Below are 13205 nucleotides of genomic sequence, written 5' to 3'. Positions count from 1 at the left end.
ACTATATACGGGACAACATCATTCGCAAAACAGTAAAATTCGAGTTGCGGTATGCTACGTGGGCGTTACACGCAACAGCTTCATTGTTTCACGGAACAATAACTGTAACACATTCTCCCCTGTTTATTTTCGGTTGTTAAACAATTGTACTACAAACCATATCGATTGCCGGTCACTAAAACCAAGAAACCTTTTAAAGAAAAAAAGAAAATAAAATCTTTTTTTTTCATTCTCTTTCTTTCTTTTTTTTTTTTTTTTTTTTTTTTATAAAAATATCTAAAATCATTTCACCAAAAATTCATCATTTACTTTCATCAAAAATTGTTTATAAAATGCATGTTTTATTATATATGCCTGTACAATAAAAAATTTTAATACTAAGAACATAATTATTTTCTAGGTGCTCCATATGCATCTGGCATTCTTTCTATGGTGTACCTATGTTGAGAAACATACATTATAGGTACACCTGGTATTTTTCGTATTCTCTTCTTTAGATCTTTATCATTAGTTGCAACAATGTAACATTTGTGCTAAAATATAATATAATATAAAGTTTAAATAAATGTGAAATTGAAGCCAAATATTATTAAGTTAAATAGAATTCATTTTGGAAATAATTATACTTACTTGAGTCACTCTATTAATAATACAATCATCTGCATATGTACCTTTATGCATGCAATTCAATCTTTCAAATCTAGGATCTTTCATAATCCTTAAAGCTATTCTATATTTCTGACCTAGTTTTTCCATTTCACCTATTACACAATCTGTTATATATGGAATACATTTTGCATAAAGACATTCCATCATATTTTCTATAATATCTAATTTGTTTTTAATTGAGAAATTTATAAAATTTGTATCTACCAAAATATGATATGGTGGTCCCAATTGTGTGTTATATTGAAAAAATAATGCAGAAGATTGTTGAGGCCTGCAATATATTGTAATAATAAATTTCATATTTTTTTATATTAATTTTAGAAGGTATAATAATATGTACGCTTCTGTTATCTTGAATTGAGTAGGATCTTCTTTTTTAGTTTTTTTTGGTGGTATACGATGCTCAGGTTTTCTACAAATAGTAAATTAATATTTTGTAAATAAAATGTATATATGTAATAATAAATTTTTTGTATAATAACAAAATCGATTAAAAAACTACTTACATTCTTGAATCCCTTAAGCTTATCATTTTTTTCATTTGTGCAAATTTCTGCATAACAACTCTTCGTGTTCTTTGATTCTTTCCCTGTATATTATAAATTAGTGAAAAAGTAATTTTAATTTATTCAATTATTATAATTTAAAATTAAAATTATTATAATGTAAAATGTCAAAAATATAACCTAAAATACGCATTTTAGATTTTCTGTAAGAAATATAATATTTTATAAATTAGATATTATTTACCATTTTTGCTTAATGTTTTATTATATAATATTATATAATATTCTATTATATTCACAACTTTTAATAGATATATTAAATAAAAATTATAAATTTTTTAATTCAAAATGCAAATCACGTGAAGATCTTTTATGGTATTACCAACAACAATATATATATTTTATACATTTTTCTATTAGTCTTGCCAACTTAAAATATAGTCATATAATACACATAAATTAAATGATCATAAATTCAAACAAAATAATAGATATTTATTTTTTAGTACAATTTATGTTACAGTCTATTTCTTGACAATTATTTTTATATTGCGTATAAATATATTGCGAAAAATACATAGGATTTTTAATTTTAAATATATCTCTTTTTTATGCGCTTTTTATCATTGGTTGCAAGTAAATTAAAACATCTTCGGTTGACCCGCCATCTTCTTCTCGATTTATAGAAAGGGAAAAAGTATCTGTACTTCATGAAACGTAAATTTTGATATTTTATTAAAATAGATTTAGTGCGAAGAAAAGAAGTAAATGTGTTACTATTTTTAATTCTTTATCATCTGATACTGACATAGATATTATAAATATAATTTAATTAAGTATACATAACATAAAAAGATCATTTATATTATAACCTATAAAAGTGTGCAATGATTGTTGCACTTTATTTATGATCTTTTATTATTATCCTAATTTGATAAAAAATGCCAAGAAAACCCAGCAAAACTTCATGGGGTGGTCGTGGTGGAAGATCTGGAAATTTTGACGATAAACATTATTTCGGTATTTTTTTCTACGAATTTAAATGTTAATTCATGTTAATTTATGTAAATTTATTTAAAATAGATCATGTTCTTATTAATTTTCTATTTTGTGCAGCCCATGATGATCGTGTACCAAGAAATGATGGATCTTTATATCTTGGAAATAGACCTAGAGTATCATTTAAAACACAAGCAAGACCAGCAAGGGATGTGCCTAGAGGATTGGCATTAGCATGTTTAGATGAAGATGTTCAAATGGCAACAAGTTCTAATAATAATAATAGACAAGTTATCATGACAGGAAGAAATAGAGGTATACAACGTGGAAGAAATAGTCCTGTGCCTCATAGAAGATTTAGGATGGCTCCTAGAATTAGACAATTTCCTATTGGAGATTCTAATTGGTATAAAATTATAGTAAGTATATAAAATTATAAATTTTAATATTTAATTTAATTTCACATATGTATTACAAATGATTATAGATACCATATGGACATAAATATGATAAAGATTATATAATTAATAATCTTTTGAGTTATATTGCACCAGAAACTTTTATTCCATTTATGGTAAATATAAAACATCTAAAATACATAAAATACATTCATTGCGTAATTAAAAATATTTTACAAATTCAATTTTATAAAAAATAATTCTGTTAATAGTATAAGGTAGTTGGAAATGAAGCCACTTTTTATGTAGATGATAACAAAATAGCAATGGCATTAGCTGATTCTGATCGTAAAATTACAACTACTGATGGATTTAAATTACAAGTAAGAGTTTCAAAAGCAGGATTTCCACAATGTGAAATTGATAGTAAATTGAAAGAAAGACTGAAACAAGCAATGGCAAAACGATATGTACATGAAACAAATGCATTAGATTTGTCAAGATTTCATAGAGATCCTGGTTAGTTAAATTGAAAATAACATTTTAAAAATAAATTTATTCAAGAAGATATAATAATTTTGCTTATTATAGATCTTATTACCGATTATTTTTGCGCACTATTTCGACCTGTAATGTTAAAAGCAGTGTTAGATATTGTATCAGAACACATACCAGATTTAGAAGCACTAAATTTAGATGGAAATAAATTGCAATTAATCGAAAAATTAAATGTTTTGGATAAAAAATTTACAAAATTGAAAATATTATATTTAGGAGATAACAAGGTGAGTAATTTAAAATTTCTAAATTGTATTTTCATTATTTAAATTGTGATATATAATTCAATGTATAATTAATAATTTATTATTATTTTTTTAGATAAAAGATATTAATCAAATAGATACAATTAAAGATTTAAAGTTGGAAGAGCTAAAATTAGAAGGAAATCCTGTATGCAACAAGTATAAATCTCGACAAAATGACTACATTAGGTAATGTATGATCTTTTTTACAATGATGGGATTCTTCAGGTTTGAGTTGGATTATCAAAAATAATAGTTATTGTGATGCTAATAACTAAAATATTGTATTATAAAATGAAAAAAGTCAAATTATTAATCAAAATATTAACTAGATTAATTATTAAATAAGAGATGTATTGATAATTGTTCATTCAGAAATAAGATAAGATATATCTCATCTGATTTTGGTAGCCTTGAAATGTGTCATCATTTTAAATAATTTTTTCTGATACATATAATTGTTGCTCAAATTTAATTTTCAAGTTACATATTATACAATTTAATTTTCAAGTTACAAAAAATATAAATTTTACATATATATTTTTAATAAGATAAATAATACCTTTATTACTAAATATTTTTAGCCTAAATTTTCTATTAAATTCTATTAAATTCTATTAAATTCCAATTTATCAAATTTAAATATAAATTTAGATTGTGTATATTCATTATTTTGTGGAAATAAAATAATAAAATAAAATATAAAATAATCTTTTGACAATTAAAATTACTATAACTGAATTTATAATGATTTTATAATATATTAAATGTGAAGTATGACTATCATTCTTTTTTATATTAACTAATGCTTTTTAAAATTATAATCCCATATATTTTTTTAGAATTTAATTTACATTTAGATTATAATATTATCTATTTTGTCTATAGATATAGATATAGATATAGATAGACAATGCATAGATAAAAATAGTATATCTATTTTATACATATTTATTGATAATACTAATTAATAAAAATAGATAATATTAATTAAACAAATTTAAAGTGAAATTTTTTTATTTTCCATATGTTTCCATAAATTAAATTTAATTATTATTACATAAAAATAGCAACCATAAGATCAAACAGAAAGATTTAATAACTTATAACAATTATTGCATAAGCTTAAAAATCCATATTTACCTATTATAAATTTTAAATATGAATCAAAAATATGTTTGAAATTAAAGCAATAAAAATATGTATAAGAAAACGTTATTTATTTTAACAATATAAGAAATATCTTACCGATTTCATGAAAATAGCTGATTTATATACATTCTTAATTATTTTCAATAAGTTATAAGATGAGAAAATTGGTATTACATTCTAAATGATCCCTATTTCTTCCTTTATTTTACTTTTCAATAATAAGGCAAATATTTCTGTTATTACGATTAACTTGGAGCTTCCGGGCTTCTGGCTTTTCTTTCCTGACCACAGCGACGTTCGGAAACGGTTTCCCAAACTCCTGCGACTGGTATGTAATTATTAATAATTATATTAATTATATTAATTTGTGAAAAATTCAGAACAACTACGTTTAATATTTTATTTAGGATGGTATGGAACTTCCAAAACCAATATTATTCGATGTAGTGGATGAAGGAAACAAAATGCCTCCCTCTCAGAGAATGTTTGTTGCAAATGCAAAAGCGCAAGAAATTGCTAGTCAATTTTTGCAACAATATTTTCTCATTTTCGATAGTGAAAATCGTCAACCATTGTTAGATGCGTATGTCGAACATGCGTGTTTTAGTATGACTATGTCTTACACTCATAGTACTAATAAGTACGTTTATATATATATATATTATCTTAGAAACAAACATATTTTATTAATAAATGGGATATTGCAGATTGAATGGATATCTAATGGAAAATAGAAACTTGTATAGAATAAATGATACAAACAAAAGACAGAAGTTATTGAAACAGGGACGTTTGCCGATAGTTTCATTTATTTCTGAAATGCCACAAACTTCTCACTACCTAAACACATTCACAATGGACATCAGTCTAATTACAGTAAGATTTTATTTTCTCTACAAAAATAAAATTTGCAAGTTTTTTGTTATTTTATGCGACAATTTTATATTTTAGGATGGAATGATGTTAACTACAGTCACAGGACTATTTAAAGAACTCGATAAAAAAGAGCAACCTATTCGTTATTTTAATCGAACCTTTATAATAGTACCGGAAGGAAGTGGTTATTGTATTCGAAATGAGCAATTACATATCAGTCAACCTACAGATACACAGTTAAGACAATTGAATAATCAGAATTCAGAGACACAAATAACAAATCCAGGCTCACATACTCCTTCGAGTAGTGGCACTGCAAAATCTTTGTCAGTACAGTTACCTGAAGACGTAAAACAACAAATGACGATGACACTTAGCCAACAAACAAACATGAATTTAGAATGGAGTTTAAAGTGCTTAGAAGAAGTGTTATGGAATTATGACAATGCGCTCTCAGCGTTTCAAGAATTCTACAAGCGAGGACAAATACCAGCAGAAGCATTTAACAAATAAGATGTGGATAAATAACATGTGGAAAAAAGTAAGATTCATAGAAATTTCAATTATTCTTTTCTACTGCATGTATTTACAAAACATACAGTCTTATATTGTAATTTGAATAGATATGCAGATTTTATTTTAATTTTTTTTTCCTTCTATTAAAACAAAAAAATTAATTTTAACGAATAATGTTTGTCATATATTGCAAATTGACATAAGTATCCTTTTTTGTTCCTTTTCTTTTCTTTTTTTTTTTCTTTTTTTTCTTTATATATATGTATATTATATATATTATATTATATATATATATATATATATATACACATATTATATACATATATATATATACATATATATATATATATATATATATACATATATATAATTGTCTTAAATTACTTTATGGATACATATATTTACAAAAGACAAAAAGAAGATTGTTGTAGAATATAAAATAATTCCAATGATTTATTTTACATGGTATTGTATTTAACAACAAACTTCTTTTTGTGTCAAAAAATGAATATTTTTATCATTAACGAATAAGATGTCTAAATATGGATTTAATTTTGCAAGTAATTATCTCTTGTAAGTTAAGATTTAATGCGATGATTTTTAAGTTTAATATTCCCGGAAAAAATAATATTAAATATTAATGCGATGCGATTAATTTTTACTTTCTGTATATTTCAACTTTCGTGCCAGTTGTGATAAAATCTCGAAGATAAAATGCTCCGAATTTTTATTTCTCATAATTATTTATAACAAATATATTCTTAGATATTAATTTTTGCATCAGAATATGAAAATCGAGTACATTAAGTTCAATATAAGAGACACAAATGATGTTTAAACTTTTCGTGCTAATAGTTCGATTATATTTCATATGTACATAGTGATGTTTATTTAATATCATGATTTGAGTAATCTATATGTAATAATATATTTGTTTCATTCTAGAATGTGTGCAAGATTGTGCTGTAATGCTTTTAAATAGATGAATCTACATTACTGTATAATTGTTAGAAAACAGAATGTTTGTGCCTTTCTTTAATTATATTATCTTAGATAAAATGAACATCATTATGTACTTGATACAAACTAGTTTACATTAAACTTTATAAAATAGCAATTTAAAGAAAAAACTTATGATCTTAAAAAGGTCATATCTCACTTCGTATCATGCTGGTTGATTGTATTTATTATCAAATTTTATATAATTTTTTTAATATTTAAAATATTAAAATATTCACTAAAAAAAATATTCACTATCTACAATATAAAAGAATCTACAATGAATTTTTTTTATGAATTTGGTATTGAAATTATAATAAAATATTTTCAAACGAATTTAATTGATAATAAACAGAACACGAATCAGCCAGCTTCAAATGTCATTTTGAAAATTGGTATATCATGTTACACGAATTCTCGCGAATTATATACATGAATATATTGTTATTATTCGCCTTCTTCGTTATGTAATTTCATTAAATTGTGTAAATCACTTTAACAGATAATCTACAGCTTGTGAGTATAAATTATGTATTGGTATTCATAAATAGTACGCTTCTAAGAAAACAATATTATCTTATTACACTACGCATATCCAGAGAACAAAAATAATTATACCTCATATCTTGTTCAATTTATTTACTTTTGAAAATGGTCGACTTGCCTTTGAGAAGGGAAGATAAAAAGAACAAGGGATAATAGTTCTGGTGGACAATTGGGAATCTAACAAACAAGTTTGATCCCCTTCCTTGTCGAAGCCTGTCGATGTGCGACGAAATATGCTACGACAAATAATTATAATGTCCACATAATGTTAACAAGCAACATTAACATCGGAAGAAAGGCGAATTTTACTCGACCGTATTAGTTGCTCTTGCGGATTAAAACCACAACAAAATTTTGGGCGATGCTAATGGCGATCAAGCAAAAGCTATAACCGCCCCTTCATTTTGTGTCTTTTCAAAGGACACAACCGATAAATGGAACTGATCTGAGTATGAATATGAAACTAAACAATGAAACAAATTATATTCAATATAACAAAGTTTGTTTAACAGAATTTGAATTTTTTTACTATGTAACAGATCGTCATTAAAAATTTATAAAATAGGAATAATTGATTATTATCAAGATAATAGTTTATGCTCACATTCTGTAAAAATGTTATTAAGATTATGAAAATATTTTGTATTAATAGTTTTTCGAAAAAAAGAGAGAGAAATTTATTCTATTATATTACTAATAATTTTTGATTTATTATATAAAAGAAATATCTCTTAAGAAAAAAAAGAAAAAGTAAAAGAAATAATTTTTTACTATTGTTGCGAGGAATGGGAAATTAATCCACTGGATATTGTTATAATGCAATGCAAATTATTGCGTTTATTTTTTCGTTTGTAATTAAAAGAAAATGTAAATAGCTACATACTGATTGATGTACATGTTTAAGATATGTTTTTACATTATATGTTTTTGTCAAGTTAAGATGTTTGAATACAATGTACGAATTGAAAGTACAATAAGATATAATTAATAAAAATAGAAATTTGTATACATATATGGGCGTTTTTCATCGGAGATAATGAATATAATGTAAATAAATATTAAAAGTTTATCAAATATAATTTTCTTTTTACAGAATATACACGTAATATTCGATATATTTAAATATTTTTTAAGTTCTTTTTACTCGTTATATCACGTGTTTTCAGGGTTAATTGTAATCGCAGTTTCATTTTCTATCACCTATAAGATTAAGAATAAGATTAGTTAAAATTTGAATAAAATTAATAAGATATTAGTTAAAATTTATTTTATTTTTACAAAATATAGAATACTTACTTCATTACATTCCTGATTTGTTAAAGTTTGTTTTTTTTTTCGTTTAAAGAAACCCAACTGAAAAATATTATATTGAAACACATTATAATAATGTTCAAAAAATAAAAATCTTACCGTTCCTAAAATCGCAGCAAAAATAAATAATAATAATATTCCTATTAAAATAGAGATAAGAACAATCCATGGCTGTAACTTTTCCATTTTTGGGATATTGTAAAATAATGTCACAATTTCCATTGTAGATCTATAATGTAATTTTCAAATTATTTCTAACAAATATATTAAATATAAATAATATAATAAATATAAATGCCAAATATAATATAAAAATTTACCGAGTTTCATTGATATATAACATTTTATCAGGTTTTATTATTTCTGCGCTCACCTCAGTAACATATTTTAAAATAGCTCTATTGTTTCTAAAGATATCTTAAAATATTAAAAAAAATATAAATAAATAAAATATGATCATGTTTTACAATATTTAATTAAATAGTGACCGATTACCTTTAAGTTTATCAACATTTAAAAAAAGTTTAATTGTCATCTTTCCAATATCTTGTAATGTTTTCAATTTATTTAAATCACATACAATAGTTATACAATTTATATAAGGAGTTGAACAATTCATGTAAATAATATCATTTGTCCAATTTTCATTTAATATTTTTGGAGCATTAATATTCATATTATTCAAATATAAAGCTGATTCTTCTATTGAGTTAAATGGATCTTTTTCATTTATTATATGATTATTATTTTGTCGTATTTTATTGGAAAACAGAGATATGTCAAATTGATCTAAAGATGATTCTTCTTGAATGTCTAATAAATTAGTCTCTGATGAACATTCAAAAAGTTCTCCTGATATGTATAACTAAAAATGTACATATATTAATATTTTATATTTATAAAAGTGAATATATAAATTCTTACTTGAGATTTATATATGTATATCAAATGTAAGTCTTTAAAAGCTAATGGTATTTTAACAATCAATTGCGCAACTTCTATTGGTGATGCCCCAAGTTTATATACTTGATAAGTATGTTGAAAAGTAATATTTTGAGCAATTTCGTTTAAAGTTAGATAATAGGCTTCTTCATTTGCTTTTCTAAAAAATAAAATTAGTGCAGAAAATAAATGCATGTTATTATTTAATATCTAGATAATACAAACCCATGTAAAGATAGAGAAACTTCGTTTACTAAATTAAGAGTTTTAATTATACTCGTCATTCCATGATTTATACTATGAGTCTTTATTGTTATATAAAAATATAATTTATGGTCATATAATGATCCATTAATCAAATATCTCATATCCAAATCTAATTTGACATTTTTCTATATTATAAATAAAAAATAAATATTTAACATATATAATAATATGATCTCTGAAATTTTACTCTAAAAATTTTTACCTCTTCTTCTTTCCAAATAGGATTTCCTATATCACAAATTACTATTAAATTTTCTTTAGAAATGTCTTCTTGACAAGAGGGTAAAATACTACGTAATATTACTCTCTCTGGGAATTTAAATTCGAGTGTGGTAAGATATGCAGGTTCTCCATAATTTTTTAAATTAATTTTTAAACTTATGTCGTTTGAACCAATTATCCACATATTGTTATATCTTACATTATAAAATTTTGCAGTAACAGATATATTAGAATTACAGATTTTGTCTTCCCCACAACCAATATTAAAAGGAAGTAAAACTTTTACATTTTGTATCTTATTGTGTTTTTCAACAGGACAAAATTTACAAAATTCATTTGATACGTTATCGTGTAAAAAATCATGTTTTGCAATTATACTAATAGGCTCGATAAAATCTCGTATATCTTTCTAAAAAAAATATTACATTAACATAATATAATAAAATTAATATAAAATATAATAAAATAATATAAAATATATTGAATGTTACCAAAATATTAACTTCACTAGATAGACAAATACTTAAATTAGAAGATTTCATTTCTAAAATTGTTTCTTTAGTTCGCTGATAACGTTCGTCTATAATGGCTGTAATCCTAAATTTTATAGCTAGAAAAAAATATTTCATTGAAAAATATAATAAATTTAATCTTAAAACATATTGTATAACATCTTACTATCTGAGACAATATCGTGTAACATGCCATACATATTATATCGTGGACATATTCTGACTAAAAATTGTTTAGCATCTCTTTGCAAAATATTAGGTATAGTCTCAATGAAAAGTTCTGTTTTCCATATTGGTTTGCTACGTAATATAATAGCATGCTCTGATTTGTATGCTCCAATTGCGATATCCAAATATCTATATATCATGTAGAAAATTAATAAATATATAGTTGATTGTGATATTTACAAAATAAATTCTAACCCGTTTCTATCAATATCAATCGGTTTTGATATTGAAAATCCAAATCGAAGTATTCTTTGTGAAGAATTATATTTAAATAATTTTACAGCTTCGATTCGTTGCGATTTTTGTAAATTCATATTCTTTAAATCTGGAGTCCCATTAAATACATAAATAACTCCATCATCTTCCCAAGGTGTTCCCACAATAACATCTATAAAAAATTAATTCTAAAAAATCTAAAATATATATAAGTATAAATAAATTTATTACCATCAAATCCATCAGCATCTAAATCACCACTAGCTATGGCGTATCCAAAATGTCCTCCTTCTGTAACTCCATGTAAAATCACAGCTATTTCAAACTGTTCCTGAAAAAAAATATTAAAAATATATACAAAATATATATTTGCCGGATAATGCAATATAAAAAATATTTGATACTTTGAACTCATTGTCTAATTAATATAATTATTACAATATTTTTTTTTTAAATTTACAAAATATTTCTTACCTTGGATGTACCAAAATATATATATACTCTACCAGTATCTTCTCCCCAATAGGGTGCTCCAATAAGAAGATCATCCAAACCATCTCTATTTAAATCTCCTACAGCCAAACTGGCTCCAAAATATTCGCCAATATGAGTACCATATAATTTCGTGATGATTGATATATTCGATGCTGGATTAATTATTCCGACCTAGAAAAAATTTGTTCATCGAAAATCTTTTTTTAATTATCATACATTTCGAGGTATTGTTATACCAAGCCTTTATACTTCCAACCTGGTGCTCCACTTGCGAATAATAATTGATCCCTTTTAAAGAAATAACCAGATTCAACGCTATATCCTATAAATATTTTATTGCATATTAAAAATAAGAATTAATTTGATATTATAAAGAACATACCAAATTGAGATAAATCGTCATTTAATGGTAATTCCACGGTCATTCTTTTATTTGAATATTGTATATCCACAGTTCCATAATCTTCATGTTTTGGCTCTCCTATGATGCGATTTATTTTCTTCTTTTTTCTTTTTTCATTTTGCTAAATTCTTTTTTAAATTACTTATTTGATAATAAAAAATAATAATATTTTGAATTTTATTTACAAACCTTTGTCGATCCATAATGAACGGAAAAACCATGTATCGGATTGTACCAAAATGTTGACATAAAATCTAGATTTAAATAATACAATTATTCAATAAATCAATTATTATTTTAATTAAATTGCATATACCATAAAACTTAAGATCTTTCTCTTCGATTATCAGAGTATTCGAAGAAATTTTTCCACTGTAACACATCCCTTGCATAGTTTCCAAATTAATATCTAAAGATTTATATAAAAGTGCCACAATTGTTCGTGGTGCACATGCCTAAATTGAAATGTCATTCAAAATTTTATTATCAAAATACAATCGTTACTAATATATTTCTCTTACTGTTAAAATTCCATTTATTCTATCTATTGCAATTGCACTTCCGAACCACCCATATTGTTTCTGTATCCACATCATCATTCCGAGTTGCGTTATGTATCCTTTTTCATTTTCAATTTTTTCTGGTTTAATTTCTTGACATTTATGATTTTCAATTCTACGATATAAATGTGAATTTTCGATTTCACAACGATATACAATACCAGGCTCGATCAAATAAGATAATCTTTTTGTTGAAGACCAAGAATAATTTCCTTTTGGTGCTCCAACTATCAACCTTTACAATTGATATGTAAAATTTTTAAATATAATCGGAAAAAATAATTTTATTTAATATATTAAATAAAAATCATTTACCAGGATGTATCAATATCCGGTTCGTAATACAAATGTACCGTGTAACCAAAATAACTATTATTAAACATATCATCATGACGGAAAATAATAGGAAAATCTACGTCTATATTATATCCACACACAATTTCCAAAAAAAAAAAAAATATTCCTTTAATAAACATTTTTTGAATTTTTATGACGAAATTAAATTTAACGTGCTTCACGAAGGAAAATTATAAACTATCATTAATTTTTATTCAACTACAGGAAGACAAACGATAAAATTATCGC

The 13205-nt window shown here is 24.0% G+C and overlaps 3 protein-coding genes across 4 annotated transcripts; 1 reads left to right on the top strand and 2 right to left on the bottom strand.

The window, feature by feature from the left end:
• Nucleotides 1-321: 321 nt before the first annotated feature.
• Nucleotides 322-1487, bottom strand: LOC122720720 (rRNA-processing protein FCF1 homolog). Its single transcript, XM_043947622.1, has 5 exons — nucleotides 1420-1487; nucleotides 1176-1258; nucleotides 1010-1081; nucleotides 631-940; nucleotides 322-533 (listed from the first exon to the last, which is right to left on the bottom strand). Exons 1-5 carry the CDS (start codon nucleotides 1420-1422, stop codon nucleotides 390-392), a joined length of 612 nt encoding a protein of 203 aa, XP_043803557.1. The 5' UTR covers nucleotides 1423-1487; the 3' UTR covers nucleotides 322-389.
• A 335-nt stretch (nucleotides 1488-1822) lies between these two features.
• LOC122720682 (nuclear RNA export factor 1-like) lies at nucleotides 1823-6162 on the top strand. The gene is made up of 10 exons (XM_043947519.1): nucleotides 1823-2195; nucleotides 2292-2593; nucleotides 2662-2748; nucleotides 2845-3091; nucleotides 3164-3357; nucleotides 3452-3564; nucleotides 4819-4855; nucleotides 4935-5167; nucleotides 5235-5403; nucleotides 5479-6162. Exons 1-10 carry the CDS (start codon nucleotides 2117-2119, stop codon nucleotides 5914-5916), a joined length of 1899 nt encoding a protein of 632 aa, XP_043803454.1. The 5' UTR covers nucleotides 1823-2116; the 3' UTR covers nucleotides 5917-6162.
• Nucleotides 6163-8607: 2445 nt separating this feature from the next.
• Nucleotides 8608-13161, bottom strand: LOC122720722 (integrin alpha-V-like). Of its 2 annotated transcripts, XM_043947623.1 has the most exons (19): nucleotides 12936-13161; nucleotides 12582-12855; nucleotides 12377-12515; nucleotides 12250-12314; nucleotides 12040-12181; nucleotides 11894-11979; nucleotides 11637-11828; nucleotides 11394-11493; nucleotides 11142-11334; nucleotides 10885-11075; nucleotides 10698-10816; nucleotides 10187-10615; nucleotides 9943-10109; nucleotides 9700-9877; nucleotides 9271-9640; nucleotides 9096-9192; nucleotides 8875-9004; nucleotides 8761-8817; nucleotides 8608-8664 (listed from the first exon to the last, which is right to left on the bottom strand). In XM_043947623.1, the coding sequence occupies exons 1-19, from the start codon at nucleotides 13094-13096 to the stop codon at nucleotides 8617-8619; spliced, it is 3138 nt and encodes a 1045-aa protein (XP_043803558.1). In that variant the 5' UTR covers nucleotides 13097-13161; the 3' UTR covers nucleotides 8608-8616. The 2 variants fall into 2 exon arrangements, 1 of the variants encoding a protein (XP_043803558.1); XR_006347803.1 differs by lacking the exons at nucleotides 8608-8664; nucleotides 9096-9192.
• Between the last annotated feature and the right edge of the window lie 44 nt (nucleotides 13162-13205).

The sequence above is a fragment of the Apis laboriosa genome, unplaced genomic scaffold (assembly GCF_014066325.1).
Source record: "Apis laboriosa isolate Shangri-la unplaced genomic scaffold, ASM1406632v1 scaffold1321_cov151, whole genome shotgun sequence".
Lineage (NCBI taxonomy): Eukaryota > Metazoa > Arthropoda > Insecta > Hymenoptera > Apidae > Apis > Apis laboriosa.
This window is presented reverse-complemented; position numbering and strand designations above follow the sequence as displayed.

What these genes read in the sequence shown, in the direction of transcription:
- LOC122720720 (XM_043947622.1), bottom strand. An exon ending in CAATTCAAGATAACAGAAGC is followed by an intron (nt 941 to 1,009) that starts GTACATATTATT and finishes AATATATTGCAG; the next exon opens with GCCTCAACAATCTTCTGCAT. An exon ending in TTATTAATAGAGTGACTCAA is followed by an intron (nt 534 to 630) that starts GTAAGTATAATT and finishes ATTATATTTTAG; the next exon opens with CACAAATGTTACATTGTTGC.
- LOC122720682 (XM_043947519.1), top strand. Translation starts at nt 2,117, where the DNA reads ATGCCAAGAAAACCCAGCAAAACTTCATGGGGTGGTCGTGGTGGAAGA. An exon ending in TGACGATAAACATTATTTCG is followed by an intron (nt 2,196 to 2,291) that starts GTATTTTTTTCT and finishes TATTTTGTGCAG; the next exon opens with CCCATGATGATCGTGTACCA. An exon ending in CTAATTGGTATAAAATTATA is followed by an intron (nt 2,594 to 2,661) that starts GTAAGTATATAA and finishes AAATGATTATAG; the next exon opens with ATACCATATGGACATAAATA.
- LOC122720722 (XM_043947623.1), bottom strand. Translation starts at nt 13,096, where the DNA reads ATGTTTATTAAAGGAATATTTTTTTTTTTTTTGGAAATTGTGTGTGGA. An exon ending in TGACGATTTATCTCAATTTG is followed by an intron (nt 11,980 to 12,039) that starts GTATGTTCTTTA and finishes AAATATTTATAG; the next exon opens with GATATAGCGTTGAATCTGGT. An exon ending in GTTTCTCTATCTTTACATGG is followed by an intron (nt 9,878 to 9,942) that starts GTTTGTATTATC and finishes TTTATTTTTTAG; the next exon opens with AAAAGCAAATGAAGAAGCCT.